The following is a 27,014-nucleotide window of genomic DNA, read 5'->3' as shown; positions in this document are numbered from 1 at the left end:
AAAACAGACCTTGTGATAATAGCTCATGGTTTCAGGGGACACCTCAAAACCAAACCTCAGGTATATGCCGAATACTACCACACCATGAAAGTCTACCGCACTAAGTGGTCTTATGAAGCAGTATTAATAGTGTAACATGTATAACTTTAGAGGAATAAGTAGGATTTATTATTATGTATTGATAAAAGTCCTGGGGTCTGCTCTTAAAACAATACTAATGTTAATTTTATCTGAGTTAAGACATATACAATAAAGTCATCAAAATATCATGTGCAGCACAAAAAGGTGTGTAATATGTCTTTATTTTATGTTTGTTTTTTTATTAACTTGCAACTTTAATTCAGCTGGATATCCCATGTAGGGAGAGGTGGACGACTGTCCAAGGTCACTCAGTCAGTCATTGACCACAGGATTTGAGCTTCAGTCAGCGATTTTGGGATCTGCCCAGGGGTGCCCACGTCATCTCTCTATGAAGATCGTCTGTCAAATTATTTAATAAGTACTCTGTTAGGTAAAACTAAACACAAATGCTGGATTTGCACAACCTTACCAGTGGCCAGTTGGTGGCATTGCATGCAGTTTATGTCACATTTCATGTTTCAGCAGAGTTCTAGCATTTGGTAGGCTTTATGGCTTTAATAACATTTCAACCATTAGGTTTAATACATAAACAATAGAGAGTGGTTAATAATGGTTAGTATTCGAGTAGAAGATGAATAAGACATAAATATATTTAATAGGCTATTAATCTTTGTTCTGGAATACTAACCACCACTCAGCATTGTCTATTAACATTTGAGATAAAATATTGTGTACTCACTTCAACATTCATAAGACCCCGATTCCTATCTTGAGAACTATTATTGGGATGGTTGAAGAATGCAGTGAATTCCTTGACTCAATTATAAGGACTGCACACATAGCTCCCTCGTGTGGCTATCTTCTGTTAAACATAAGCTGCATATGTTCTTTATAATCGCTCTTCGTAAATAGATAACACCTCGGTGTTAACATTTATTTTTGAATTTACATATTGAATGGTTTTATTTATTTTTATTTTTAATGCGAAAGAGTAATAATATTCCAAGCGTATAGAGCACATTGATCAATTGCTCTTGTGTGTAGTATTGATTATGTATAACAGCTGTATGTGCAACTGCACTAAACCAAAACAATGTTTACTTTCTCAAACAAACATATATTTGGTGGCAGTGTTTGGACTTCTGACTGACCTTATCAACGTGACAAAGGACATAGACACCAGTGTGCGTGGCGGAAGAGAAACAGCACAGCACCCGTGTGCGGGGCGGAAGTAGAGCAGCTCGCCAGTGTGCGGGGCGGAAGTAGAGCAGCTCGCCGGCTCCGGACATGCTGTTGCATCAGAAATCGGGACTCGCAATGGCAGCAGCATCAGCGGATCAGGGTGAGTTTGGAGACAATATATATTTTGACATGTAGCACAGGTAGAAACAAAGCAAGTTTGTTACCGTCTTATGTGACAGGTATTTCACTATGTGACGGTCGTCGCTGGATACTCTAATACACTTGTTTTGGCATTGAAATGAAAAACAATTTCTCTTTCGCTGTGGTGCCAGTTTCATTTGTGTTTGCGGTGACAGATGTGTGCATATATATAATGTTAATTTATTCGCGACAAAATGTTCCAGTTTCCCAAGCGAAGCGATTTGAACACAGCTGTTTTTGCAGTTCCTAGTGACCTGGTCAGAAATGTATTTTTTTAAGAGCGATAACAGTTTGGGAATAAACTGGCACAGGGGTTGCTTCAGTGCCCGTTTCTTGGTTTCCACATCTCTCCAATACTAATGCACTCACACTCGCACTGATTCCAGTTTCTCTTTGTGAACCTGAGTTGTACAAGGTTGTCAGCAGGGATCTTGGGATATTTGATGTGTTTTTCTTTTTACAGTACTGCAATAGGTGAAACCTCAATAAACCACTTTTTATTACATATTTTAATCTAGTTTTAAAACAAAGTATATCTGGAATTAATATGCATGTATTATCCATTCACTCAAATAAGTCTAATAACTCAATACGTTTATTTTATAAGGCAAGTACCACGTCAGAACCCATGATACTATTATTATTATGGGTAGGCTATTTAACGTACACCTTTAATTATGCTGTCATTCTCATTATCGGCTTCTTTAAATTATTGCTTATGATATTTAATTCATCTTCTCGTGGCATAATGCATTTTGTACCTGTTCTATGTGTTTACACAGTATTAGATAAATGAACCATTCAGCAACTAACTGAAGCAACCCCACCCAATTAGCACACATTTAGTCTTCCCGTATGTTTAGTAATTCCCAGAAATACATTTCAAAATACATGTCACCAAGAAGCAAGTGGGTATAATTAGCACAATTCGGTTGTTAAAAAAAGCAAAGAACACGATAACAGAATACACAATAGACGGTGTAATGATTTAAGCTTTTGGTGCCCAAAAGGTTAGAAATGAAATGTTCTCTTCATCGTTTGCCGGGTGACTGGTATCCCGTGAAAGCGGAGACTCTCAGCTTTCTAATGCTGTCAATCATTCTCTAATGCAAAAAATATATTAAAAAAAAAATCCCCGAAACGGTTTTGGTTTCGTTCTGGCCAGTAAACTGTCTGTTTGGAAGGGGGCGGGGTGGGGGAGTGAAAAGGAAAAAGAAACCAGACAGTCTACTGGTCAAAACCAAACCGAAACCATTTTGGTAGAAGCAGCACGCACCAGTACAGAGCTCAGAATGTCAGGAAGTCCACTGATACACAACTATCTTAAATCATTGGATGTGACCTTCTCTGTGTTTGATAGAACAACACGTTATATACTCTGTTGTGAACAAAACAAGCCTATTTGCAAAGAAATCCAATCTAATTTGAGGGGTCTGTGAGTGTCTGAGCAGGTCCTTTTAGGAGGAACTTCCCATGGTTTAATGTCAGCTGAAGAGGTTAACTGATATGAGCATCATTTTCAATGTTAAAAACACCAACTGAAATTGATAATGCATACAAGAGCCTGATATGCACGTGCATGTATGAAATATGTTCTGAAACATATTCCTCTTCCCAGACCAGGGGGGATATCTTGGGGGGCAAATATGTAATCCTTGGTAGGATTTAGGGATGTGCACAATGGATTTGCAAGCACTAGTCTATTTATGTGCATCCCCCGTCCACAACTCAGCTGCCAGCAGCTCCCCCGCTCAACACTTAAGCAGCAACCCATCCATCCGCACCTCAAAGCATTTTGGTGTGTGTGTGCCTTTCTATCTTGCAGCGTTTGACTATGGTTTCTTGCTGTGCATAAGCGAGGAGTCCTCTAGGGTCGTTGCCCTGAACGAATATCTCAGCACCCGCAGTTACATCAGGGGTTTCACCTTCTCTCGAGCGGACACCGAAGCCTTCGAGCTTCTCCGCCGTCCGCCGTCCGAGCAGCACTTCCACGCACTGAGGTGGTACAGGCACATAGCGGCGCTCATACAGGAGAGCCCCGCGGAACCCGGCGCGTCCTGCAGTGAGTAGAGCCAGCCAGGCAGTTTGTTAGTGCATGAACAGCATTTATTATAGATATAGTATAGATATAGTATAGATATAGACGGGTACGGGGCCCAAACAATCCTGGCAGCAATCATCTGGGCTGGACATTCTACTCTGTAAGAGTCACTTTCATAAACCTATTTTAGGGATTCCAGTATGAATCAGATGTGCTCTATTTAGCTGACCAGTGTCAAAATGGCCAGTATGAAGACAGGATTTAAGGTGCATTCTGATGATAGTCTGCAGCGTTGGATGTTCTATGTACAAACAAACAAAAAAACATTAAACTCAAAACATATCAGCTTCGGGAAGTGATGTTCTTCTGTGTGTTTATTGACTTTCTATAACATTAAATTATTTCTGAAACCAGATCCGATTGTGGAATTCTTCAGGAGTATAGTTCTCTCATTTGTTTAAAAAGGACCAGGTCTCAAACTGCTTCATATCAAGCTCAGGATGACCAAAGTCAAACTGCCAAAGATAAATGCATGACTTTAAACAAGATTTGTTTTTCCATACTGTGGAGGCAGACTTGCTTTATTCAATATTTTCCAGTCTGACACGTGGCAGTGAAAACATGACATCCTTTTATAACTGCATCTTTTCATTTACTATGGTAAATAGTATAAGAGAAATAAGAAATGCATATGATTAATGTTAGAAAGTGATTTAACAACCAGGGAAACCATATTGTGGCATGTTGTTTTCTTATGGTCCTCGTGATTTATTGGGTTGTGGTTGTCACATACCAGTTTCTCTCACTTGAGACCTGCAAATTCACACCCAGCTTAGAGTTAATGAGCTGACCACAAAACCAGATGGCCTGCATTGCAGCCCAAAGATGCGAAGACTTGGGCAATGTCACTGCCTGTGCCATACCTACTACATTGTCCATTGCTGTGTTGGTCAGGTACCATTTAGTCTGCATGGAATTTCCCCCATGATGAAGATTTGGTGCTAATGTGTATTTGTGTGTGCAATTTTTTTTTTGTATTCTTTTTTTTTTTCAGCAAAGGGAAAGAGGGTTCAGCCACCTTGGGCTCCTCCACCGGGGTCAGAGCCACCAAAGCTCTGCCTGTACAATAGTCTGACTCGTAGCAAGGTGAGAGACCCTGCATTTTCAGCTAACAAAAATATAGGACCTAATGAAAGACTCTTGGGTTTCACCTTTTGTTTTCTGGAGAATTCATCCGTTCCTGTTTGTTAATCACTATATATATATATATATATATATATATATATATATATATATACACTCACCTAAAGGATTATTAGAAACACCTGTTCAATTTCTCATTAATGCAATTATCTAACCAACCAATCACATGGCAGTTGCTTCAATGCATTTAGGGGTGTGGTCCTGGTCAAGACAATCTCCTGAACTCCAAACTGAATGTCTGAATGGGAAAGAAAGGTGATTTAAGCAATTTTGAGCGTGGCATGGTTGTTGGTGCCAGACGGGCCGGTCTGAGTATTTCACAATCTGCTCAGTTACTGGGATTTTCACGCACAACCATTTCTAGGGTTTACAAAGAATGGTGTGAAAAGGGAAAAACATCCAGTATGCGGCAGTCCTGTGGGCGAAAATGCCTTGTTGATGCTAGAGGTCAGAGGAGAATGGGCCGACTGATTCAAGCTGATAGAAGAGCAACTTTGACTGAAATAACCACTCGTTACAACCGAGGTATGCAGCAAAGCATTTGTGAAGCCACAACACGTACAACCTTGAGGCGGATGGGCTACAACAGCAGAAGACCCCACCGGGTACCACTCATCTCCACTACAAATAGGAAAAAGTGGCTACAATTTGCACAAGCTCACCAAAATTGGACAGTTGAAGACTGGAAAAATGTTGCCTGGTCTGATGAGTCTCGATTTCTGTTGAGACATTCAGATGGTAGAGTCAGAATTTGGCGTAAACAGAATGAGAACATGGATCCATCATGCCTTGTTACCACTGTGCAGGCTGGTGGTGGTGGTGTAATGGTGTGGGGGATGTTTTCTTGGCACACTTTAGGCCCCTTAGTGCCAATTGGGCATCGTTTAAATGCCACGGCCTACCTGAGCATTGTTTCTGACCATGTCCATCCCTTTATGACCACCATGTACCCATCCTCTGATGGCTACTTCCAGCAGGATAATGCACCATGTCACAAAGGTCGAATCATTTCAAATTGGTTTCTTGAACATGACAATGAGTTCACTGTACTAAACTGGCCCCCACAGACACCAGATCTCAACCCAATAGAGCATCTTTGGGATGTGGTGGAACGGGAGCTTCGTGCCCTGGATGTGCATCCCACAAATCTCCATCAACTGCAAGATGCTATCCTATCAATATGGGCCAACATTTCTAAAGAATGCTTTCAGCACCTTGTTGAATCAATGCCACGTAGAATTAAGGCAGTTCTGAAGGCGAAAGGGGGTCAAACACAGTATTAGTATGGTGTTCCTAATAATCCTTTAGGTGAGTGTATATTGTATATGTATTATGCTTCACACCATCTCTCACTTTTCAGGAGGAGTTTGTTCCCCAGAATGGGAAGAAAGTGCAGTGGTACTCCTGCGGTCCCACCGTCTACGATGCCTCTCATATGGGGCATGCCAGGTAACATGATCAATAGAGACTTATGTGTTTTTACTATTATTATAATGATTGTACATAGCCAAAGCTGTCAGTGTTGTATGATCATCTTTTGTATGTTTTTTTTACTTGCTGGGATTCCCCTCGTCTCTCATGATGCAAGCTATGGCCTGCTGTCTCCATTGTGTATTGGTACACAGCACACCCAAAGATCAGTTTAGACACTACAGCAATGCCAAGTCACCCATGGCCAGTACACTTGTAGGTGATCGGTTTTCCTGTCCACACTTGCCAGCTCGCTCCTCATCAACTTATTATCAGGATCCCAGTGTTGCTCCACTTTACGGGTGACTCTGAGACATTATTACATCTTTGGTTTCAGATCCTACATCTCTTTTGATATCCTGCGGAGGATACTGATGAACTACTTCAAATACGACGTTTTCTACTGCATGAATATCACGGATATTGACGATAAGGTACGGCCAGTTCAGTGAATACAAAGTTCAACCACTAGTCAGGAAGTGAACAGTGAAGAGGAAACGGCAAGTCATGTTCCTTAAACCATTATAGCAGCAAGTGCTGAAAGGATAGTATGTCTGAAAGATGTACTGAGATCTTTTCAAAATATAAACCATGAAAAGAGAACGACTTTTCTATCTACCACAGTCACAATCCTGTGACAACTGTATTGCCCACCCTGAGATAAAGAGGTCTGGATCGTTGATGAAGAGCTGGAGAAGATACTGACTGGATGTATTCCCTATCCTAACCTGTATCTTTGCTCAACAGATCATCAAGAGAGCCAGACAGAACTACTTATTTGAACAGTATACAGCCAAGAATCCAGCTCCCACCCAGATACTGGAGGATGTACTGACTGCAAAGAAGGTGGGTGCCTGTACTTAATCTGTTATCTGTGAGAGAGAGATGGAGAACTTCCCAATGTGGGCTGATTAAAGGCCAATAAAAAGAACATTTCAGATCACAGCAGTAAATTTAAAAAAATGCCCACTACATCATTCTAGTCAATCTACTAAGGCACTGAGATGGCACATGCATCCCTTCACCATCTGAACCTATTAACTTAATTTGTTTGTCTCCATCAGCCCTTCCAGGTGAAACAGGCAGAGACGACAGACCCTGATAAAAAACAGATGCTGGAGCGAATCGACGCAGCAGTGACTGCTGCCCTGGCTACCCTGCAGGGGGCAGTACAGAGCGGAGCTGCAGGCTCCCTCCTTCAGAGCCAGGCTGAGGTGGGAGGAGAGGGGAAGGCCCAAGAATATAAATCGAAATCTCGCCCTTTGTCCGAAATGTGTAGACAAACACAATATCCATACATTTACATGGAGTACATTTTTACTTACTTTCTCTCATTTACACAACTGGTTGAAAAGACAACTCGGGAATAAACTGTTTGTAAGCCTCCCCCTTTGAAAACTGGATCCACATTAGTTATAGTTCTACTCATGAGCAGCTTAAATGCATGGCTTTTTCAGTACACTTCCATTCTGTATCTGCAGTAACTGTAAGAATGCATAATTTAGATCCTCCATGTCACAAAAGAGCCCAAAACCTGCATTTCTGAGTAGATGGATCAGATGTATTAAAAATACATTATTTCTTTGCAATAAGTGTTTTTTTATAGATTGTGAAATGTACACAGCTTACTATGCAATTGAATGAATGAGTGAATGATATATCAGCTGAAAAGCTGTAAGGTTCCCTGATTTTGTTTTCAGTCCAGGTATTGCAAGTGCTTTCCTTTCTGCTAATTCACCACTAGTCTTTGGTTAACAAACCAGGGAGAACTGACCTTTTTTTATTCTTTCCATTTCTTCAAAGGTGCTACTGGGGGAAGCCAAGGATCTGCTGTCCGATTGGTTGGATTCCCAGTTTGGCAGTCAGGTGACGGAGAACTCAATCTTTTCCATCCTTCCTAAGTACTGGGAAGGGGAATACCACAAGGATATGGAAGCACTAAATGTAAGAAGAAATATTTGCTGTCAATGTACCCACATGTACAATTGTAGTTAAATAACATTGTTAAGGTATGTTTTTTTTTTATAAATGTGTTTGTATGCTTTTGCTAGTGGTTTATATTCCCAACTTTGCTCTCAGGCTCCTCCATCAGTTTTGGAAAAAAATGTAAATTAATAATTTTACTAGAGAAAAATAAGCAAACTGAGTCTACAGTCAGTAGTGACAGCTCTTACAATCTGTTGTACATGATTAAATCTTTGGAGAAAAGAAACACAAATTGACCTAGGTCTTGCTGAGCATCTTTTGACCTTTGCTCCAGGTGCTGCCCCCTGACGTGCTGACCAGAGTGAGCGAGTATGTGCCTGAGATTGTGGAGTTCGTCAAAAAGATTCTGGAAAATGGTTATGGGTAAGTGACGCTGAGGTCCTGTCATGTCTGGGGCATCCAAAGAAAGAAAAGAGCCTGTCAATGATTTTCCTTCACTGAGGACCAATTTTATGTAACGGGTGAAATTCCCAGAGCCTTGGCAAGGAAGGCTGTATTGTTGCTTTGCTTGAGAATAGACAGGATATGACACAATGACACCAAATGTATTCAGTCTATGTCCTGAACTGACACTACCCACCCACAATTCATATCTGTATCTAAAACACACTCTCACAATCTGTATTTAGTTTATGGCTGTTTTTGGTTTTTGCTTTGAGGTGTTTTTTTCATTTTCTTTCTTTAATACAAGAATAATGGGTGTCTAATGGATGTCATTCTCTCCTTCTCGGCAGATACGTCTCGAACGGTTCTGTGTATTTTGACACCGCCAAGTTCGACAGCAGTGAGAAGCACTCGTATGCCAAGCTGGTGCCAGAGGCAGTGGGGGACCAGAAGGCCCTGCAGGAAGGAGAGGGTAAGAACCAAACCATGCATTTTATGGGCGGAGGGGGTAAATGATTAGACAGGACTGATGCTCTGATGTTTCTCATTCATGTTGGCAGGAGACCTCAGCATCTCCACAGACAGACTGAGTGAGAAAAGGTCTCAGAATGACTTCGCCCTGTGGAAGGCTTCCAAGCCTGGGGAGCCATCTTGGGACTCCCCCTGGGGAAAGGTGAGAGGACTGGGGTGGGAGTCTAGGGTCTCAGGCCATGGTCCCGAGCTGAGCGGACATTAATTAAATTAGTTTCTCAGTCAGATGGTTCGCTTAAAGATAAAAACACTAAATCTGTTCCTTCCTTCCATTATCATCAAGTTTGCCACTTTGCCTCAGTAGATTTTGATTACACCATTCTGAAAATTAGCTATTTTTTAAACGTGTTATACTTTTTTAATTATACTGTATTATCTGAGATACCTATATACACTAATTCTGATTTACCAAACATTTAAACCAGTAGGACATGCAATTTTTATCAGGACCTGTGAAGTGGCTCCACGTTAATGCAAGTCCAGTCATTCAAATACCTACATTCTTCTCCGCCAGGACCAGTTCAGATCTGTCTGTCATCCTTCCATAATAAATATGTACTACGTATCTGATTTGTATGTATTTATTTTCTCTTATAGCGCAGAAAGTGGAAATCCCAGTAGGTTTGGTTGAGTTGACCAGTTGAAAAGCAATCTGAAGCTGCAACCGCTTAATGTATCTGTCTTCATTTTGTAGGGGCGGCCAGGCTGGCATATTGAATGCTCTGCAATGGCTGGCTCAGTTCTGGGGGAATCCATGGACATCCACGGGGGAGGGTTCGACCTCCGCTTCCCCCACCATGACAATGAGCTGGCACAATCTGAGGTAATGGATGAAGGTCTTAACTTGCAAAGTGATAGATGGATTTGTGCAGAATGATGACTTTTATCAAGCACTTTAAGGCCACTTTATTTAGCATTTTAAGGGATTATGTCTCATTGAACCACTTGATCGAACTAAGACCAATGACTGGCACAATCATTAGGACCATAGTGAATCAGAGAGCATGAGTTTAAGTCTTGTTTAATTTATTTGTGAATAACCTGTGTATGATTTTTGTGTGCATTTATTTATGAAGAGATCAAATTGTCCATGGGATACTCTTAATTCACTTTTAATAGAAAATCCATAAACAGTTTTATAGTTTTACCAGACTACCTTGTTCTTCAGTTCTTGTTGTCTGTCAATCAAAAACCTTGAACTTGAGTTTAACCTGCTGGCAGTTGTTTATTTTGCTATAGGCTAAAGGAGATCAAGTTACAGTCGTCTTATCATAGTTACAGTCCAGGGTGAGGTAAATCACTCCTCCCTGCCACTCTGTTGTGAAAGTGTAGTGTATTTCCTCCAGGCCTTCTTTGAGAATGACCACTGGGTGCGCTATTTCTTGCACACGGGTCACCTGACCATCGCAGGCTGTAAGATGTCCAAGTCTCTGAAAAACTTCATCACCATCAAGGATGCCCTCGCCAAGCACTCAGGTAACGGCACCCAACAGTCAGCCGGTCAGATCTGCAGGAGCCAGTCACTGAGGTACAAGATACGGATGCAATGAGCAAGAATTCCAGTGTCTGGATTTGAGTTTCAGCTCAGATTAGCAGCTCCTTGAATGCACATTGACTGTTCCTTGTGAAGAATATTGTCACTTTCTAATGATGGTTGCTGTCTTATTATTGTACTAAAAACAACTTAATTTCAAGGATTAAGCTGTACTGTGTATCCCTGCTAATATATTTGATAACATAATGATTTGGTTATATCTCAAAGTATATTGGCAAGTTTTTATAAGCTGGAGGCTGAAATTTTCTTTTCTGCCGTGTCTGCAATATCTAGTTTACGACATCAAGAGGAGTTTCTTCCTGAGCATTAGAACTGCAGTGTTCTAATTCTATTCTATTCTTCTGTTCATTACATCTTAGTGTGTGTTCACAAATGTGTGGATGCTTGTGGGCTGATTTGGGTTTTTGTGGGTTTCAGCTCGACAGCTGCGCCTGGCCTTCCTCATGCACTCGTGGAAGGACACTCTGGACTACTCCAACAACACCATGGAGTCTGCCATCCAGTACGAGAAGTTCATGAATGTAAGGAGGCTTGGCAATTGTTGTGGTTTTATTACGTTGTTTTTTTAATAGCGCTACTGCCAAAAATACAGCTCAAAAGTGACTTTCAAGATCTTTTTAGTATCCCCTGCTGTACTGTCTGTGACATCGCTTGCAGCTCCTAGAGAATCCAGCAAGACGTGAGACAAAAGGAGCAGCTGAAATGTGTGTTTCAGACAGACGACAGGGGTGACCAGCTGTTTTAGTGTGGCAGTCTCTTTCTGTGAAATTAAACTCATTGTCTGCTTGCAACTCTTTGTGGCAGGAGTTCTTTTTAAATGTCAAGGATGTCCTGAGAGCTCCAACTGACATCACAGGACAATTTGAGAAGTGGGAGGGCCAGGAGACTGAGCTGAACAACAGGTGAGAGGGCTCCACAGACTCAGATTCAGGGTTCTTCCAAAATATCCTGCCACACGGATTTTAATGCTAAGGCTATAGGGCAGTAGAAGATATCATTTAGCCTTTCAAGCCTCATTACACACGTTAGTCTTAAACCTTTTAATACTAATTTCATTCCTCAAAGCACCTTTGAAACCTGGCTAATTAAACTGAAAATAAACATTTTTTAACAAGCACAAATCCCCTGGCAGCCCATACTTTAACAGTGAAGGTAGTGGAAATGGCACTTGTGTTTTTGTGATGTACAGTTAGTGATGGTTGAGAGATGACATTCTTTTCAAGAGCTGGTATAGGACTTGCCCCAACTAAAAATCCACTGAAAACATTATCCAAACCTATTGTCAGCTAGTCAGCTCTTCTGAATAGTCTGAGCTGTATCCACCACCAATTGATTTAACTCTGAATCTCGGACTCCAGTACCTGACCATTGCTGCAGTGCCGTCCCACATTTGACACCCTCTCGCTATGTCTGTGTCCAGTTTCTACAGCAGGAAGGCAGCCGTCCACGCAGCCCTGTGTGATAACCTGGACACCCGCACTGCCATGGAGGAGATGAGGGCACTGGTCAGCAGCAGCAACACCTACATGGCGGCCAGGAAGACTGCCAAACTGGCGCCCAACAGAATGCTGCTACAGAGCATCGCCACCTACCTCACAGACATGCTCAAGGTGAGAGTTTATTTAAAGCTTGCAGTCAACATTATCCAGGACACGTCACAAAACTGGCCTGTATGGCAGGGTGGCAAGATGGAAGCCTAAATTAAAAATAAGCCTGCATCTCAAAGCCCGCATGGAGACTGATCCTGCAAAAGTTTTATGGTCTGATGAGACCGTATTTGAACTTTTTGACTCAAAGTCCTGACTAGAATTCTATTGAGAATCTGTGGAAAGCTTTGAGAACTGCTATCTATAACAATCCCCAAACAACTTGAGAGAGCTTGAGCAAATCGGCAGAGAAGAATGGGCAGAAATTGCACCAAGCCACTTTGCAAAGTTGGTAGAGACATACCCAAAAATACTTGTTGCTGTAATTGCTGCCAAAGGTGCTTCCACCACATATTGAGTTTTGAGGGGTCTGAATACTTATGCAATCAATTTATTTCCTTTTTATTTTGTTTAGCTACATTTACTGTAGCTGATCTTACCCTTAAAAGTCTTCAGTTTTAGCGTTCAAATTTGAGTAAAATGGGTATGCCTCATTTTGTAACTTCACAAAATGGGACACCATAGGAAGGGTCTCAATACTTTTGCAAGGCGCTGTATATTATAACACCCTGACCTGCAGAGCAGTTTGAAATGTTTGTCTTCTGTAGGAGACTTTTCCCTTCTCAATGAGCAGCTGCCCCAAATTCATGTCACAAAGCTGCCTGCTGTAATCCCAGTCTTAAATAAACTGCTTAACTACACCAAGAGAATAAACAGCTTTGAAAGGGATATTTCCTGAGATGTTTCATTTTGAGTGGTATAGAGAATGTGTTCTCACTCAAGGGTGTAGGACAGACAGGCTTAGAATCTAGAACTGAGAGGCCCAGAGTCACACCTGGTTAAAATGGCATATTCCAGTATGTGTCATCTTAGCAGCAGTGTGCTTGGGGCAATGCCAGGTGGAAAAGCCTATTTAAGATATGGCCTTGTAAGGGTATCTGTCCATTGGCTGGTTTTTATTGAGTATCTGGGAGCCAGTTCTAGTCTCTCAGCTGCTTAGAGACATAAGGGATATTTGGATTTTCACAATAATTCTGAGAACATCAAAGCTGCTTGTTGCCACTATTTCAGGGGACTGTTAGGACAAGGCCTAGACTTTAATAGTCAACTTGGGTATATTTATTAATTTTATTCAATATTTATTCAGATTATTTTCTGACCTGTATAGTATATCGCCCTGGGGAGTCCGTAATTTTCTCTCTGCTTGGTCTTTCTCATCTTGGTCAGTTAATCTTTTGCTTCTGTATGTGTTCCTTCATAGTTTTATGGGTGTTTTAGTTGTTTTTTCTGCCCCACAAGACTTGGAAAAGTGCTTGGACACCTATTGTGCTCGAGATGATGAACTCTGTATAAAACAAATGCTCATTGTGCTTGGTTTTCAACAGTTGTCTTCCCACTTGTTTTAGCCAATGTGTCTTCCTGATGCACATATATTTAGCTGATTTGTTACCAGCAACAATAACCTAGAGTAAACCATGCAGCAGTGTGGGAAGTCTGAAGCCTAAAGATGCCAGATGCTCAAACATTGCCTTATGGATGTTTAACTACAGTAAATATCCCATGTTTTCCTCATGGTTGTCCTAGATTTGTATCAAAGTTTCTATATCTCTGCATTATCATGACATGCTTTATCATGATTTAACTTTGCTTTCCTATACTTAAATGCAGTTTACTACGGTGATTTTGTGTCTCATGGGCAGCTCTAGATTAAAATACAATTAAACAAAAAAGACTCCATCCAGTCTTCTCTTCTTTTCAGATATTCGGTGCGATAGATGGCATCGAACCCATTGGATTCCACGTAGGAGGAAATGGACAAAAAGTGGACGTGAGTGAGAACCTAAACTTTCTATTGTATACTATACACAATTGCATCTGGGAGAAATGCAGGCATTTTAAATGTAAACTCAGTGAGGAAAACAAATCCTAGAACAGAATAGGACCATGTGTCACATTTACGGATTCATGTTTACTAGTTCATTGAGCGACACATCTCTGTGTTTTAAGGAGACTGATCAATCCGGAGATATTCTTCTGAGCAGTGTGGTCTAGGATTTATGAATATTTCTTTGACCTGTTGTTTGGATATGAAAATTAATTAAATACACAGGTACAATACACTTGATTCTCAGTCTGTCAAGTGGAGAGTGGAGATACAAATGATAACAAATTTTCTTGATCCTTTAATCTTCCAAGTATTGTACGTTACCCTCCCTGCTGATGTATTTTTTTTAACCTGCAGCTGGAGAGCACAGTAATGCCATACTTGAAGGTGCTGTCCGATTTCAGGGAAGAAGTTCGCAAGATCGCCAGGGAGAAGAAAGGTGAATACCCATCTCATAGAAATACCGTTTGGCTTAGAAATATATTCCAGGCAACTTACAAATTCAGTTGTGTAATCAAGGAAATGCACAGAAATTGAGTGTGTTGCATAGTAATCCAACAATAAGTATAGTACTATTTTACTTTCTCTAAAATTTCAGGAATAAACTTTGATTCCTCTTAAAAAATACGAGACTTCTTGAATGCCTGTTATGTACAACTTTGGGATTTTTTTTGTATATGAAGAGACGATATCATTTTGAATGTTTTATTTTTGATTAAGTACAATTCGAAGACGAACGGGGTGTAAGTAAACCTGACTGTTTCAAGATCTTATTGTCCTGTTAAGTGCTTACTCATTTATGCCAATACACAGATATCCTTCAACACTAACACCCTTCAATAATAGTAATAATGATGATATTCATCATAATAAAATAAATAAAGGCTTGTAACTGGAATGTTATTATAACCCAGAGACATTAGAATATGGTCCATTGGAATGTAGCTATTCTTCCAGTGACCACAAGGGGTCTCTATGATCTTTTTATGGATGCTTCCAAAACTTCTGCATCCATAGATCCCACTTAATCCCAGTTTCAGTTCAACTTGGTGGTTCACCTGCAGGATTGGTGTGAGCATCTTGAGTGTTTAGGTATTCCTCAGGGATCTTAGCACTTTAACGTGACCAAAAACAGGCACGTCTTTGACATGGGTTTTCAGTCACTGTGCGAATGCCTTGAGCTGGGGTAGTGTCTGCTTGACTGCTTTAAAGATTACATCACTTGCACAATCGTTGAAGGCCCTGCAGCTTTACTTGACCTCAACAATGCAATTTAGATCTTAGAACTACAAACGATCTTCTTGTATGACCGGAGGGCAGGACTGATTAAGAGCTTTTAGTAAACATAACAACATCTAAACCTGCGGTTGGGTGGCAGGCTCGGTTTAATCCTTTATTTCTGTAGGGCTGCAAGTTTTGTTTTCCTTGCAATCCCAGGGGATTTGACTTATTTTGAAATAATACAATTCATATAATTACATTTACATGTGATGATCTAATAAAACATGGGATCTTGGCAAAAGATACGAAGTGATATTTTATATAACTTGACTCATATCTTCTGCATGTGCTTTTCTATGTGTATTGTGACAATGTAGTGATGCATAACATTTCCCTGTAGTATAGGCCTGTCAAAGCTCAATCAAATAAATCACTTTGTCTTTTGTATAGTTGCCTTCGCAAAGCTGCCACAGAGCGCTTCACAGATAAGATAGTGATTAATATGAAATGTAAACGTAAATCATTTGGCACGGAGGAGAGAGAAACAAAAACGCCTACAGGCTGTGACAGACTGTTACAGGAGAAAATAAATCCTTGGGGGTCCACAGATTAAGGCTTAGGCCTAATGGTTTCCTCCCCTCCCGGCAAGTAACATAAACTGGCAGCAAGTACAGGTCTACTTTTAGGTGGCCACTGAAAACAGCCTGCCTTGTCAGTTTGGGTCAGGTCATTTTGTAGGTTATACTGACGTCATTTTAGTTCTAAAATAGGTCTGCGGCAATGGGAAAACAACCGTTGAAACCTGACATATTAGTACAATACACTATCAACTATTTCTTCATACAATAATCCCATGTGTTTTATTGGTATCATGTTTTTTACAATGTAGTTCTCCTATTATGCAGCCCAAAAATAATCATGTTCGTTTTCCTAAGAGAGATTTCATGCAATCCTAAATACTTGCTGAATATTCTGTTTAGTATTAAATGAGCTGTGTGTCTGGATGAGATTTTAATACAAAAACAAGACTGAATACCAAGAGCAACGGCAGCTTAACTACTATGCCAGAGATAAAAGGCTTCATACTGGCTTTAAACAGGAACATGACTCTAATCCTGTGTTCCTTGAATCCACTCCTTGAGACATGCAATGCAGCAGACTGTATGGGTCTCTTTAAATGCTCACTCGTATAAGACCTTGGAAAGGGATGAAAATGCCACAGTTAAGTGAGTAACTAGTCCAGCAATAATTAGGGGCTTAGGTGAAGGATCTCTCTTGCCCTGGAGGACTTTTAGAAAATATGATCAAAAGATGTAACTCAAGAGGAATGGTTATCTTTGAACTCTCAAAAAATTGTGTTAATCTGTGTGTTGGGTGTGTAACGCCAAAGGCTGTGAGTATTTTGAGAGCAGTATGAAAAGGAAACCTGGCTTGCACACTGTCCTGTTCCCGTAAGCTCAATTCCACCTTCACTACATTTTAGCTTCTCTTCTGTCCTAGTATCAACCAGCAACAAAGGTGTCTGTGTGACAATGTGACAATTTTCTGTATGATTTCAGTGACCGAAGTGCTGCAGCTGTGTGATGGGGTGAGAGATGAGATCCTGCCCGAGCTGGGAGTGCGCCTGGAGGATCATGAAGGTCTGTGCCTGTGACCCACAGCCGGGTTTACTGTTTTCATTGAACAACATGGCTAAAACAAGTGTCTCAATGCCCAGGGCAGTGATGGGCAACCTATTGCCCCTGAGACAGAGGTGATGCCACCCCGACTGGGCAAACATGGTGTGTGATATCTCATTATCTTGCTGAAGCTCTGATGGTTTCTCAAAAGACCACCGCATCAGACCCATTTAAACAAGGCCTTTAAGTCTTTGGCCAACCCTGTCGATCACGAGTTACCAAACCTACACTTAAGATACTGCAGAATAGGCTATAAACAAGAAGGTGCCATCAAGAACCATATTCATCCTTTAAAGTGTATACATGAAGTTCAGTACTGTAAATATGGTGTTAGTGCTTTGTGTGAGGGTGTCCACAGCCTTCAATACAGGCTTTAGTCATGTTTACATCTCTCCTAAACCTAGCTTAGTCTCACCAACACTAGAAATAATAGCTTTCAGTGACACAGAACACTGAGTCTGTTTTTCTTTTTTCTTTTATATAGCAGGGAGGGAAAGCTGGCCATTTCTCTAGTGCTGGGGTTGAGTACAAAGAATAGAGGAGTGGCATCAAAGTTTCTATCTAGGTGTGGCCATCTAAATGGTGTTTTTCTCATAATCCTTTTGAATATGTAGGGTTTTGTTTTTTTGAGCCTCCCCAAGCTCTAGATTTGGACAATGGAATGTGTGAAGCAGGCCGTTGCATAGAAAATGATATTAAATAAACGAGAGGCCTGGCACAGAAGTTTAGATTTTTACATTTGAAGACATTCCAAGCTTCCTCAAGCCTGTGTGTCCTTACGATCCGTGAGACAAAGTGCTGAGTAACTTGTCTTCTCATTTGGTTAGTAAAGTGAAGGCTTTTGTGAAGCAAGACCTAATATTTGAGAACTCTCCTGGACAGACTGACAGTAGGTTAGAGTCCAAGGAGTATTTTAGACGCTAGGGCTAGAATAAATTATTACATAATCTGAAGGTATAACCAACAGACTCCATCCTAGTGGTGCAGGGCTGGAGAAACTACGGCCTTCTCTTCTTCCCCTTTCACACTAGCCCACCAACCCTGGTTATGATATTGATTAGTGTGAAAGCATGTCCACAGGTAGAAAGTGCGTTGACCCAGGTCAAGATCAATACACCTCAGGAGGTGGGTCAGCCAGCACCGACCTGGTTAGAGCTAGACAAAAGGCACTGTGCACAGTGTCTTATTGATATTGTAGCTTGCAAGCGCATACCAAACGCACTTAACTCTGTGTCTTAACCCAGATAGGGCCGACCTGGATAGAGGGGCTAGCGTGAAAGGGCCCAAGTCACAGTGGGTTTCCTTTCACCCTGCTTCGTGCATGATTTCTCCTGTGCCGTTTTATCCCCAGGCCTTCCCACGGTTGTCAAACTGGTTGACCGAGAGACTCTGCTGAAGGAGAGGGAGGAAAAGAAAAAGGTACAGTAGACGTCACATGATTTATAAGGCTTCCATTATGACTTCCACGGTTTTCTAATCCTGATATTAATGGCATCACGTTCTTGAGAGGGAGACTACGATTGGCTGGTCCATCAAGACAGGTATGAAGGTGTGTTCTTCAAATCTAGCCCTCGAGGGCCACAGGTTGGCAGCTTTTAGAAGTCTCTTGAAATCATCACCGGCATTTGATCTAGGATAGAGGTTCAACTGCTTCAGCTAAAGGAATGATTAGATCATTTTACTAATTAAAAGATCAGGTGGAATGAAACCGCTGTATAGCTCTCATGATTGGATTTGAAGGGCAGAGTTTGCACTATCCTCGTGATGTGGTTACATCCACCGCACATTGTGAAGTCTCGACTTTCCGGATGACTGCTTTGTGGACATGTACAGCTTCAAACTGAAATGCTTGTCTGTCCTCGAAGAGCTGCTCTCCATTCTAGCTTTACTCACTGGGAGTGGCTGGTAAGCTGACCTGACATCCCCATTTCTGGAACTCCAATTAAAGAAAAGGGGATTGAAAACAAACCAAAATAAAAACATGATCTGCAGACAAAGTCATTAAAAATTAATGCTTGCCTTTTCATCGCTGTAATAACTGGCACTTGTCTGTCGAAGAGAAGGAATCCGGTTCCCCACCTCAATTGTGAGGGCTGATTTGGGTTACACATCCAGAGAGAACTGAAGCCGTCTTCGGCATTGTTACTGGTTTATTTACTCCTGCAGCATTAGGTGGATCTGCCCCTCAGCCAGCCTTGCGCACACTTGCACCCTTTCTAAGTCTTGCGAGACAACACACCATATTCAGGTGCCACTGCATTGCTGATTTATGTTGTCTGCGGCGGCTGAGGACAATCGATCGTTAAAGATCACATTCGTTTTGACAAATTGATCTGTTTTTGATCTCGTTATCCAGTTATCTAACTCCTTTGGATTGAAAAGCAGAGGATGCTGTTGGTCTCTCAAGACCAGGTTTAGAGATCCTTGGCATATATGGTTGACAATACCTCTGGCTCTAACCATTCAATTAATCAGAGTAGACTGTGCACTGAAGATGACCCTCACATTAAGTAGCATGCACTCACTGCAAAATCCAAAGAACCATTCCCTCCATTTGATTCTAGTGCAGGAGTTTGTTGCAACCAGTTTCTTAATTATGTAATGGGGCAGTCAGCTTGTCAATCACTTAATAAGCTGGCTATTTCAAACTTCGCAGTGGAAAGTATGAAACTAGAATGAACTCTGACCTCGCATCAAAGTATTCAAAGGTACAGATGCCCATTTCCTTGATTTCCACTAACCCCTCCCCCCCATCTGCTTACTTTCTACCTGCATTTCTTTTCTTGTTATGCTTTTAAAGAAAAAGAAATATTTTAAAACTCCAACTGTGTTTGTCATAATAATAGTAATAATAATAATAATAATAATAATAATACAATTTAAATTGTAGTTCAACAAATTGTCAAAGCATTTTTTAAATCTGAAATTAAAATGTGAGAATTCTCTTTACGGGGAAGTAAGCAGTATCGCGGTTGAGCTGCAGACAAAAGGTTCTTGTGCCTTAATTGTCAGCGGCATAATTGGGTTTAATTGCTGTCCACAGAATAACCAATGAGATGTAAATTAATCAGTGCCAATGTGCACACAAATTTGCTTTGTCGTTTTCATTGTGTGAGGTATTTATAGCTTTCAACAACGATTGCACAAAACATCCAGCCTTAGGGAGCAATCTGTAGTGCATGTGGGGGCAAAAGTGGATGGTAGTTCATCACTGACGTTGTTCAATTTACACTCACCTAAAGGATTATTAGGAACACCTGTTCAATTTCTCATTAATGCAATTATCTAATCAACCAATCACATGGCAGTTGCTTCAATGCATTTAGGGGTGTGGTCCTGGTCAAGACAATCTCCTGAACTCCAAACTGAATGTCTGAATGGGAAAGAAAGGTGATTTAAGCAATTTTGAGCGTGGCATGGTTGTTGGTGCCAGACGGGCCGGTCTGAGTATTTCACAATCTGCTCAGTTACTGGGATTTTCACGCACAACGAATTCTAGGGTTTACAAAGAATGGTGTGAAAAGGGAAAAACATCCAGTATGCGGCAGTCCTGTGGGCGAAAATTTCCTTGTTGATGCTAGAGGTCAGAGGAGAATGGGCCGACTGATTCAAGCTGATAGAAGAGCAACTTTGACTGAAATAACCACTCGTTACAACCGAGGTATGCAGCAAGGCATTTGTGAAGCCACAACACGTACAACCTTGAGGCGGATGGGCTACAACAGCAGAAGACCCCACCGGGTACCACTCATCTCCACTACAAATAGGAAAAAGAGGCTACAATTTGCACAAGCTCACCAAAATTGGACAGTTGAAGACTGGAAAAATGTTGCCTGGTCTGATGAGTCTCGATTTCTGTTGAGACATTCAGATGGTAGAGTCAGAATTTGGCGTAAATAGAATGAGAACATGGATCCATCATGCCTTGTTACCACTGTGCAGGCTGGTGGTGGTGGTGTAATGGTGTGGGGGATGTTTTCTTGGCACACTTTAGGCCCCTTAGTGCCAATTGGGCATCGTTTAAATGCCACGGCCTACCTGAGCATTGTTTCTGACCATGTCCATCCCTTTATGACCACCATGTACCCATCCTCTGATGGCTACTTCCAGCAGGATAATGCACCATGTCACAAAGGTCGAATCATTTCAAATTGGTTTCTTGAACATGACAATGAGTTCACTGTACTAAACTGGCCCCCACAGACACCAGATCTCAACCCAATAGAGCATCTTTGGGATGTGGTGGAACGGGAGCTTCGTGCCCTGGATGTGCATCCCACAAATCTCCATCAACTGCAAGATGCTATCCTATCAATATGGGCCAACATTTCTAAAGAATGCTTTCAGCACCTTGTTGAATCAATGCCACGTAGAATTAAGGCAGTTCTGAAGGCGAAAGGGGGTCAAACACAGTATTAGTATGGTGTTCCTAATAATCCTTTAGGTGAGTGTATATCATGTGAGGAGCAAGATTTCAATCTGGATTTATGTTCGGCAGGGTTATAAAATCATTGTGACTATCACATTTATAAAGAGCAAACAGCACTAAAAGTTTCTCGAAGAGTAAAGTTTGTTTGTGTCATTGCCAGGCTCATTTGCTGTGCATAAGAACATGAATCCCCCTTTGCATACTTGGTTTCCATATCTTAAAAAAATATATATTGCACTACTATTACTAAAAAAAAAAAAATCATAAGCAAAAAATGAGAAATAGATCAGAATTATTATTTTATTTTTTAAGTTTCCTTAAAGAAACTTGTTTCCTTTTCCGATCACTATCCCTCTTTTTTCCACTATACTCAGCAATGGCATGTATCGGCACGTGTTAGACTGCTTCTTGTAGAACTGGATGCTTCTTAAACTTATCCTGTGTGTGTGTTGGGGGTGGGTGGTTTGTTTAAACCATGGCTCTATTGTACTTCAGTGCCAGCTGGGAAGTGCCAAGATTTGTAGCTGGCTATGTTACAGGGATCCAGGGCAGCAGTTTTCTTGTCGATTCCAGTGTTTGACTCCCTTAGGCAGACTGCAGTGCACTGACAGGTCGGGGAATGTATGGAAAATATTAGGCCCATTCTTCATGCGAGTTATCTGCCCTCCAAGCTGCAGTGTCAATCAGGCTTCCTCCTCACTAGGCAGCCATAGAATACCTCATGGCACAAACTGATAAGCAAATTTGTCTTGCATTTTGCCCTTCATTGAACTGTGCACACAACACATGTATTAATTTGATACAGTATGTTTGTTTTTGTTTGGGAGCTCTTTTTCATAGAAGTATGGGTGGGGTAGTTATCATGTCATCCCGACTTCTTTCCAGGTGGAAAGTCATAACAGGTGAAAAACACTGTAGTGCTGATGCTCATCCTTCAGTCCTTCAAACAAAACAAAGTACCAATGTATTTTGCTGTCAATAGCTGTGTTCTTTTTACATTTCTTTTTACATTTTCATTTTAGTAACATTTTTGAGTTGCAGGACCACTGTATAAAGAATACAGATACATAATTAAATCACCCTGAATAAGTAAGTCTCCCTGGAATAGTTCATCTGCTAAGAAATAAATAATAATGAATTATCTATTTCAGTGTAAAGCTTATTGAAGTCTTCTGGACTACTGGCAGAGTGAAAATGTTTAGCAGCAGTTCAATAGAAATTGAGTGCTTGTTTAGACTGAATTCAATCTTGAACAAGATCCTGGATGCTGACAGAAAACAGCCCTCATTTGTTTTAATTTTGGTGAGCCATGAAAATAGGGAAATTTAAAGAACTTGCTAACAAACAGATGCCAGTTTCAGAGTCACCTACCTATCCTCTCTCTCTCTCTCTCTCTCTTTATCTCATGCAGGTGGAGGAAGAGAAGAGAAGGAAGAAAGAGGAGGCAGCAAGAAAAAAACAGGAACAGGAAGTGAGTAAAAAGCTGTCTCTGTGCCAAAGTATATGCAATCACCCCCTCCCCCTACCAAATGAGAGTGCTGGTCTGAGGCATGTATTAGACTGTCTGTGTTCAGCTGAAGGACAGATCTTTTTGGTTCTGTAAGAGTCCTCTGTCTTCTGAGTCCTCCGAGACCTCCTACCCTCTGCAGAGCAGTTTCTCTCTATGATGGATTTTGCTGTAGAGGGGAAACCTCTCCGCATTCCTGTTGATGCGCAAACATGCTAACTCTGTCCAGCATGCATCTGGGGTCCATCTGTATACAGTAAGGGAAAAAAGTATTTGATCCCCTGCTGATTTTGTACGTTTGCCCACTGACAAATGATCAGTCTATAATTTTAATGGTAGGTGTATTTTAACAGTGAGAGACAGAATAACAACAAAAAAATCCAGAAAAACACATTTCAAAAAAGTTATAAATTGATTTGCATGTTAATGAGGGAAATAAGTATTTGATCCCCTATCAATCAGCAAGATTTCTGGCTCCCAGGTGTCTTTTATACAGGTAACGAGCTGAGATTAGGAGCACTCTCTTAAAGGGAGTCCACAGAAGCAATCAATCAATCAGATTCCAAACTCTCCACCATGGCCAAGACCAAAGAGCTGTCCAAGGATGTCAGGGACAAGATTGTAGACCTACACAAGGCTGGAATGGGCTACAAGACCATCGCCAAGCAGCTTGGTGAGAAGGTGACAACAGTTGGTGCGATTATTCGCAAATGGAAGAAACAAAATAACTGTCAGTCTCCCTCAGTCTGGGGCTCCATGCAAGATCTCACCTCGTGGAGTTTCAATGATCATGAGAATGGTGAGGAATCAGCCCAGAACTACACGGGAGGATCTTGTTAATGATCTCAAGGCAGCTGGGACCATAGTCACCAAGAAAACAATTGGTAACACACTACGCTGTGAAGGACTGAAATCCTGCAGCGCCCGCAAGGTCCCCCTGCTCAAGAAAGCACATGTACAGGCCCGTCTGAAGTTTGCCAATAATCATCTGAATCAAGCTCTTTGGCATCAACTCAACTCGCCGTGTTTGGAGGAGGAGGAATGACCCCAAGAACACCATCCCCACTGTCAAACATGGAGGTGGAAACATTATGCTTTGGGGGTGTTTTTCTGCTAAGGGGACAGGACAACTGCACCGCATCAAAGGAACGATGGACGGGGCCATGTACTGTCAAATCTTGGGTGAGAACCTCCTTCCCTCAGCCAGGGCATTGAAAATGGGTCATGGATGGGTATTCCAGCATAACAATGACCCAAAACACACAGCCAAGGCAACAAAGGAGTGGCTCAAGAAGAAGCACATTAAGGTCCTGGAGTGGCCTAGCCAGTCTCCAGACCTTAATCCCATAGAAAATCTGTGGAGGGAGCTGAAGGTTCGAGTTGCCAAACGTCAGCCTCGAAACCTTAATGACTTGGAGAGGATCTGCAAAGAGGAGTGGGTCAAAATCCCTCCTGAGATGTGTGCAAACCTGGTGGCCAACTACAAGAAACGTTTGACCTCTGTGATTGCCAACAAGGGTTTTGCCACCAAGTACTAAGTTGAAGGGGTCAAATACTTATTTCACTCATTAACATGCAAATCAATTTATAACTTGAAATGTGTTTTTCTGGATTTTTTTGTTGTTATTCTGTCTCTCACTGTTAAAATACACCTACCATTAAAATTATAGACTGATAATTTCTTTGTCAGTGGGCAAACGTACAAAATCAGCAGGGGATCAACTACTTTTTTCCCTCACTGTAGATCTGCTGCTTATTGTGAAGAGGACACTGCAATTTCCCTCACTCCTATGATGAGATTTTACAGTTCAAGAGTGACTGTATATGTATAAAGGGCTGAGTGGCTGAGCTAGCTTGAGTACTTTTAGTGTTTATTAGACATGGGTCTGGGGTTTGATTCTTGTCTGCTCCCGTATAGTCACCCACGTGGTGGGTAAAGGGTACCTCCCAAAATGATACATTTTTCTTTTCTGCTTCAGTTTGTTCTAGAAACAACAATATGAGAATTTGATCATCCTTTCTGTAATGCTAGCTAAGAAACTGTGCTTCATTATAATCACCTAGAAGTTGTTTTGGAATGGTCTGTGATCAGTGATTTGTGTATTTTGCTTCTCCCAGATGGCTAAACTGGCAAAAATGAAGATCCCGCCCAACGAGATGTTCAAATCAGAAACTGACAAATATTCTGCTTTTGACCAAATGGTAAGGCCACATTCACATTCGTCTCTATCTTTATTTATTGGCATACGTCCTTATCCAGGGCAACTTACAAGTTACATGGTCAAAACAAAAGTGCAATAATACAACACAACACAATGCAATACAAGTTAAAATGTGTTATATATACAGTTAATATAAAATACAAAGCATACATCCTGGCATAAAGAGGTAACAAGTGTGGACATGATGCGGTGAAGTCCTAGGTAAGAGCTAAAGGGAAGGGGGATAGGAGAAATCGCAGTAAACAACAGGAAAACACAGCAGTTATTCCTGGCTGTTCTGCTAAGGTGTACCGCGTTTCTATAGTCTCAGTGACGGTTCATGGATGTGTTTACCATCAAACAACACAGCTAAGCCACCTGTGGGTAGAATGCAGCAGTTTTGTGCAGCTGGATGAAAGAAAAGGTAGAGACAGAGGACACCGATCCAAGGAATTTGGTGGTCAGATTTCCATGATCTTCAGATTTCCATGTTTGAGCTGGGTTTTTATGGAAAATGCCACTGGAACTTTAATGCTCATAGCTTGGAGAAGCCACTGTCTTCCCAATTATATTACAGGCTGTTGGGCAGGTGGAGGTGGTTTGTATCCCTCACACAGCAAAGGGATGTCTTATAAGTTTCTGCCTGAAGATGTACACCCTCCACCTCTGTATATTAACTGATTCTGAGGCAAATGGGTGATTGGCTCTTAAAAGGGATCTAAGAAAGCCTTGTCACTTTGATCTGTTGCATTTGGCAGGGTTTTCCCACTCATGATGCAGAGGGTAAGGAGATCAGCAAGGGCCAGACCAAGAAGTTGAAGAAGCTGTACGAAGCCCAGGAGAAACTGTACAAAGAGTACCTGGAGACAGCTCAGAACGGGGCCAGCGGCTGAGGAAGTGGATGAAAATCGCTCAGATAGGCGGCATGGGGAGAGCCACATCGACTAATCTTCTTCTCCAATCTGAGCTCAACACAGTCCAGCCTCTTCAGGGCCTAGATGGGGGATATACTGTCCCCAATGAGCTAAATATGGCCTGTTCTTGAAGACTTCAACAGGGTCTGACGTACAAAGTATTCCTTTCATTTCTTCTTCTATGTCGTTGTCTTTTTTGGTGCAAAATTCATGATCAAAGAACAGTGAAGTAAACGCCTGAAAGGTCTTTTTCATTGTCAAACTTTTTCAGGATTCAGAACTCTTGGTGTTACACTTCACCCGGTTTATAGAATCTGTATTGTAACTACGTGAGAAGGAGGACCTGGCCTGCTGAATATTCACAACCTCAACAGGCCGGTCCATTCAGTGAGCTTTAAACGGTTAATGGTATCCACAGCAAATTAAGGACAGGTGATTTTGTTGGTAACAGTCAAACAGGGAATTAAATAAAAGTTTTTGTCCTATGGTTGTTTTGTATGTTCAGTTAATTCAAGGATGAATAAAGGAATTATGCATTTTTTAATTTACTAAAGATGGCATTTTGTACTATTAAAAAACAAAGCAGTGATTATTTTATAGGTCTGTATGTACAATCACTATCAAATGCCGTCTTTTAACAGACGACTTGTTCATGATTTTTTTTTTTTCGGTTTGTTTTTAACATATCAACATTTCAACTTCAAAATCCCAGATCAAGATTCTCCTTTCCTGACAGACATCTCTAACATACAGTAAACAAATGATCACTGCAGCATTGCGGTTCTTTCTGATCTAGCATCAGGCTTGTCTTAGTCAACAAGCAGGGGAGGGAGATGGAGAAGAGTGGGGTAGTTTATATCAAACAGAAGATTCAAACCACAGGAAACTCAGTCAGTGC

At 41.3% G+C, this 27,014-nt stretch overlaps 1 protein-coding gene across 2 annotated transcripts; it reads left to right on the top strand.

Moving 5' to 3' along the window:
* Positions 1-1,323: 1,323 nt before the first annotated feature.
* Positions 1,324-26,660, top strand: cars1 (cysteinyl-tRNA synthetase 1). 2 transcript variants are annotated; one of them, XM_066701124.1, is made up of 23 exons: positions 1,337-1,423; positions 3,290-3,526; positions 4,560-4,651; positions 6,069-6,157; positions 6,516-6,612; positions 6,926-7,024; positions 7,243-7,392; positions 7,982-8,122; positions 8,439-8,527; positions 8,899-9,020; positions 9,109-9,221; positions 9,774-9,902; positions 10,426-10,555; positions 11,052-11,155; positions 11,439-11,536; positions 12,055-12,244; positions 14,040-14,108; positions 14,523-14,604; positions 16,946-17,026; positions 18,417-18,484; positions 22,906-22,965; positions 25,120-25,203; positions 25,961-26,660. In XM_066701124.1, exons 1-23 carry the CDS (start codon positions 1,369-1,371, stop codon positions 26,093-26,095), a joined length of 2,514 nt encoding a protein of 837 aa, XP_066557221.1. In that variant the 5' UTR covers positions 1,337-1,368; the 3' UTR covers positions 26,096-26,660. The 2 variants fall into 2 exon arrangements, with proteins under 2 accessions (XP_066557223.1, XP_066557221.1); XM_066701126.1 differs by lacking the exon at positions 3,290-3,526 and having other exon boundaries at positions 1,324-1,423.
* The last annotated feature ends 354 nt before the right edge of the window (positions 26,661-27,014 follow it).

The sequence above is a fragment of the Amia ocellicauda genome, chromosome 4 (assembly GCF_036373705.1).
Source record: "Amia ocellicauda isolate fAmiCal2 chromosome 4, fAmiCal2.hap1, whole genome shotgun sequence".
In the NCBI taxonomy this organism is placed as follows: domain Eukaryota; kingdom Metazoa; phylum Chordata; class Actinopteri; order Amiiformes; family Amiidae; genus Amia; species Amia ocellicauda.
This window is presented reverse-complemented; position numbering and strand designations above follow the sequence as displayed.

Bases quoted from the DNA above. Each gene is read 5' to 3' on its own strand.
- cars1 (XM_066701124.1), top strand. From the start codon at position 1,369: ATGCTGTTGCATCAGAAATCGGGACTCGCAATGGCAGCAGCATCAGCG. The intron at 18,485-22,905 runs GTACAGTAGACG...TATCTCATGCAG, and splicing joins AGAGGGAGGAAAAGAAAAAG to GTGGAGGAAGAGAAGAGAAG. The intron at 25,204-25,960 runs GTAAGGCCACAT...TGCATTTGGCAG, and splicing joins ATTCTGCTTTTGACCAAATG to GGTTTTCCCACTCATGATGC.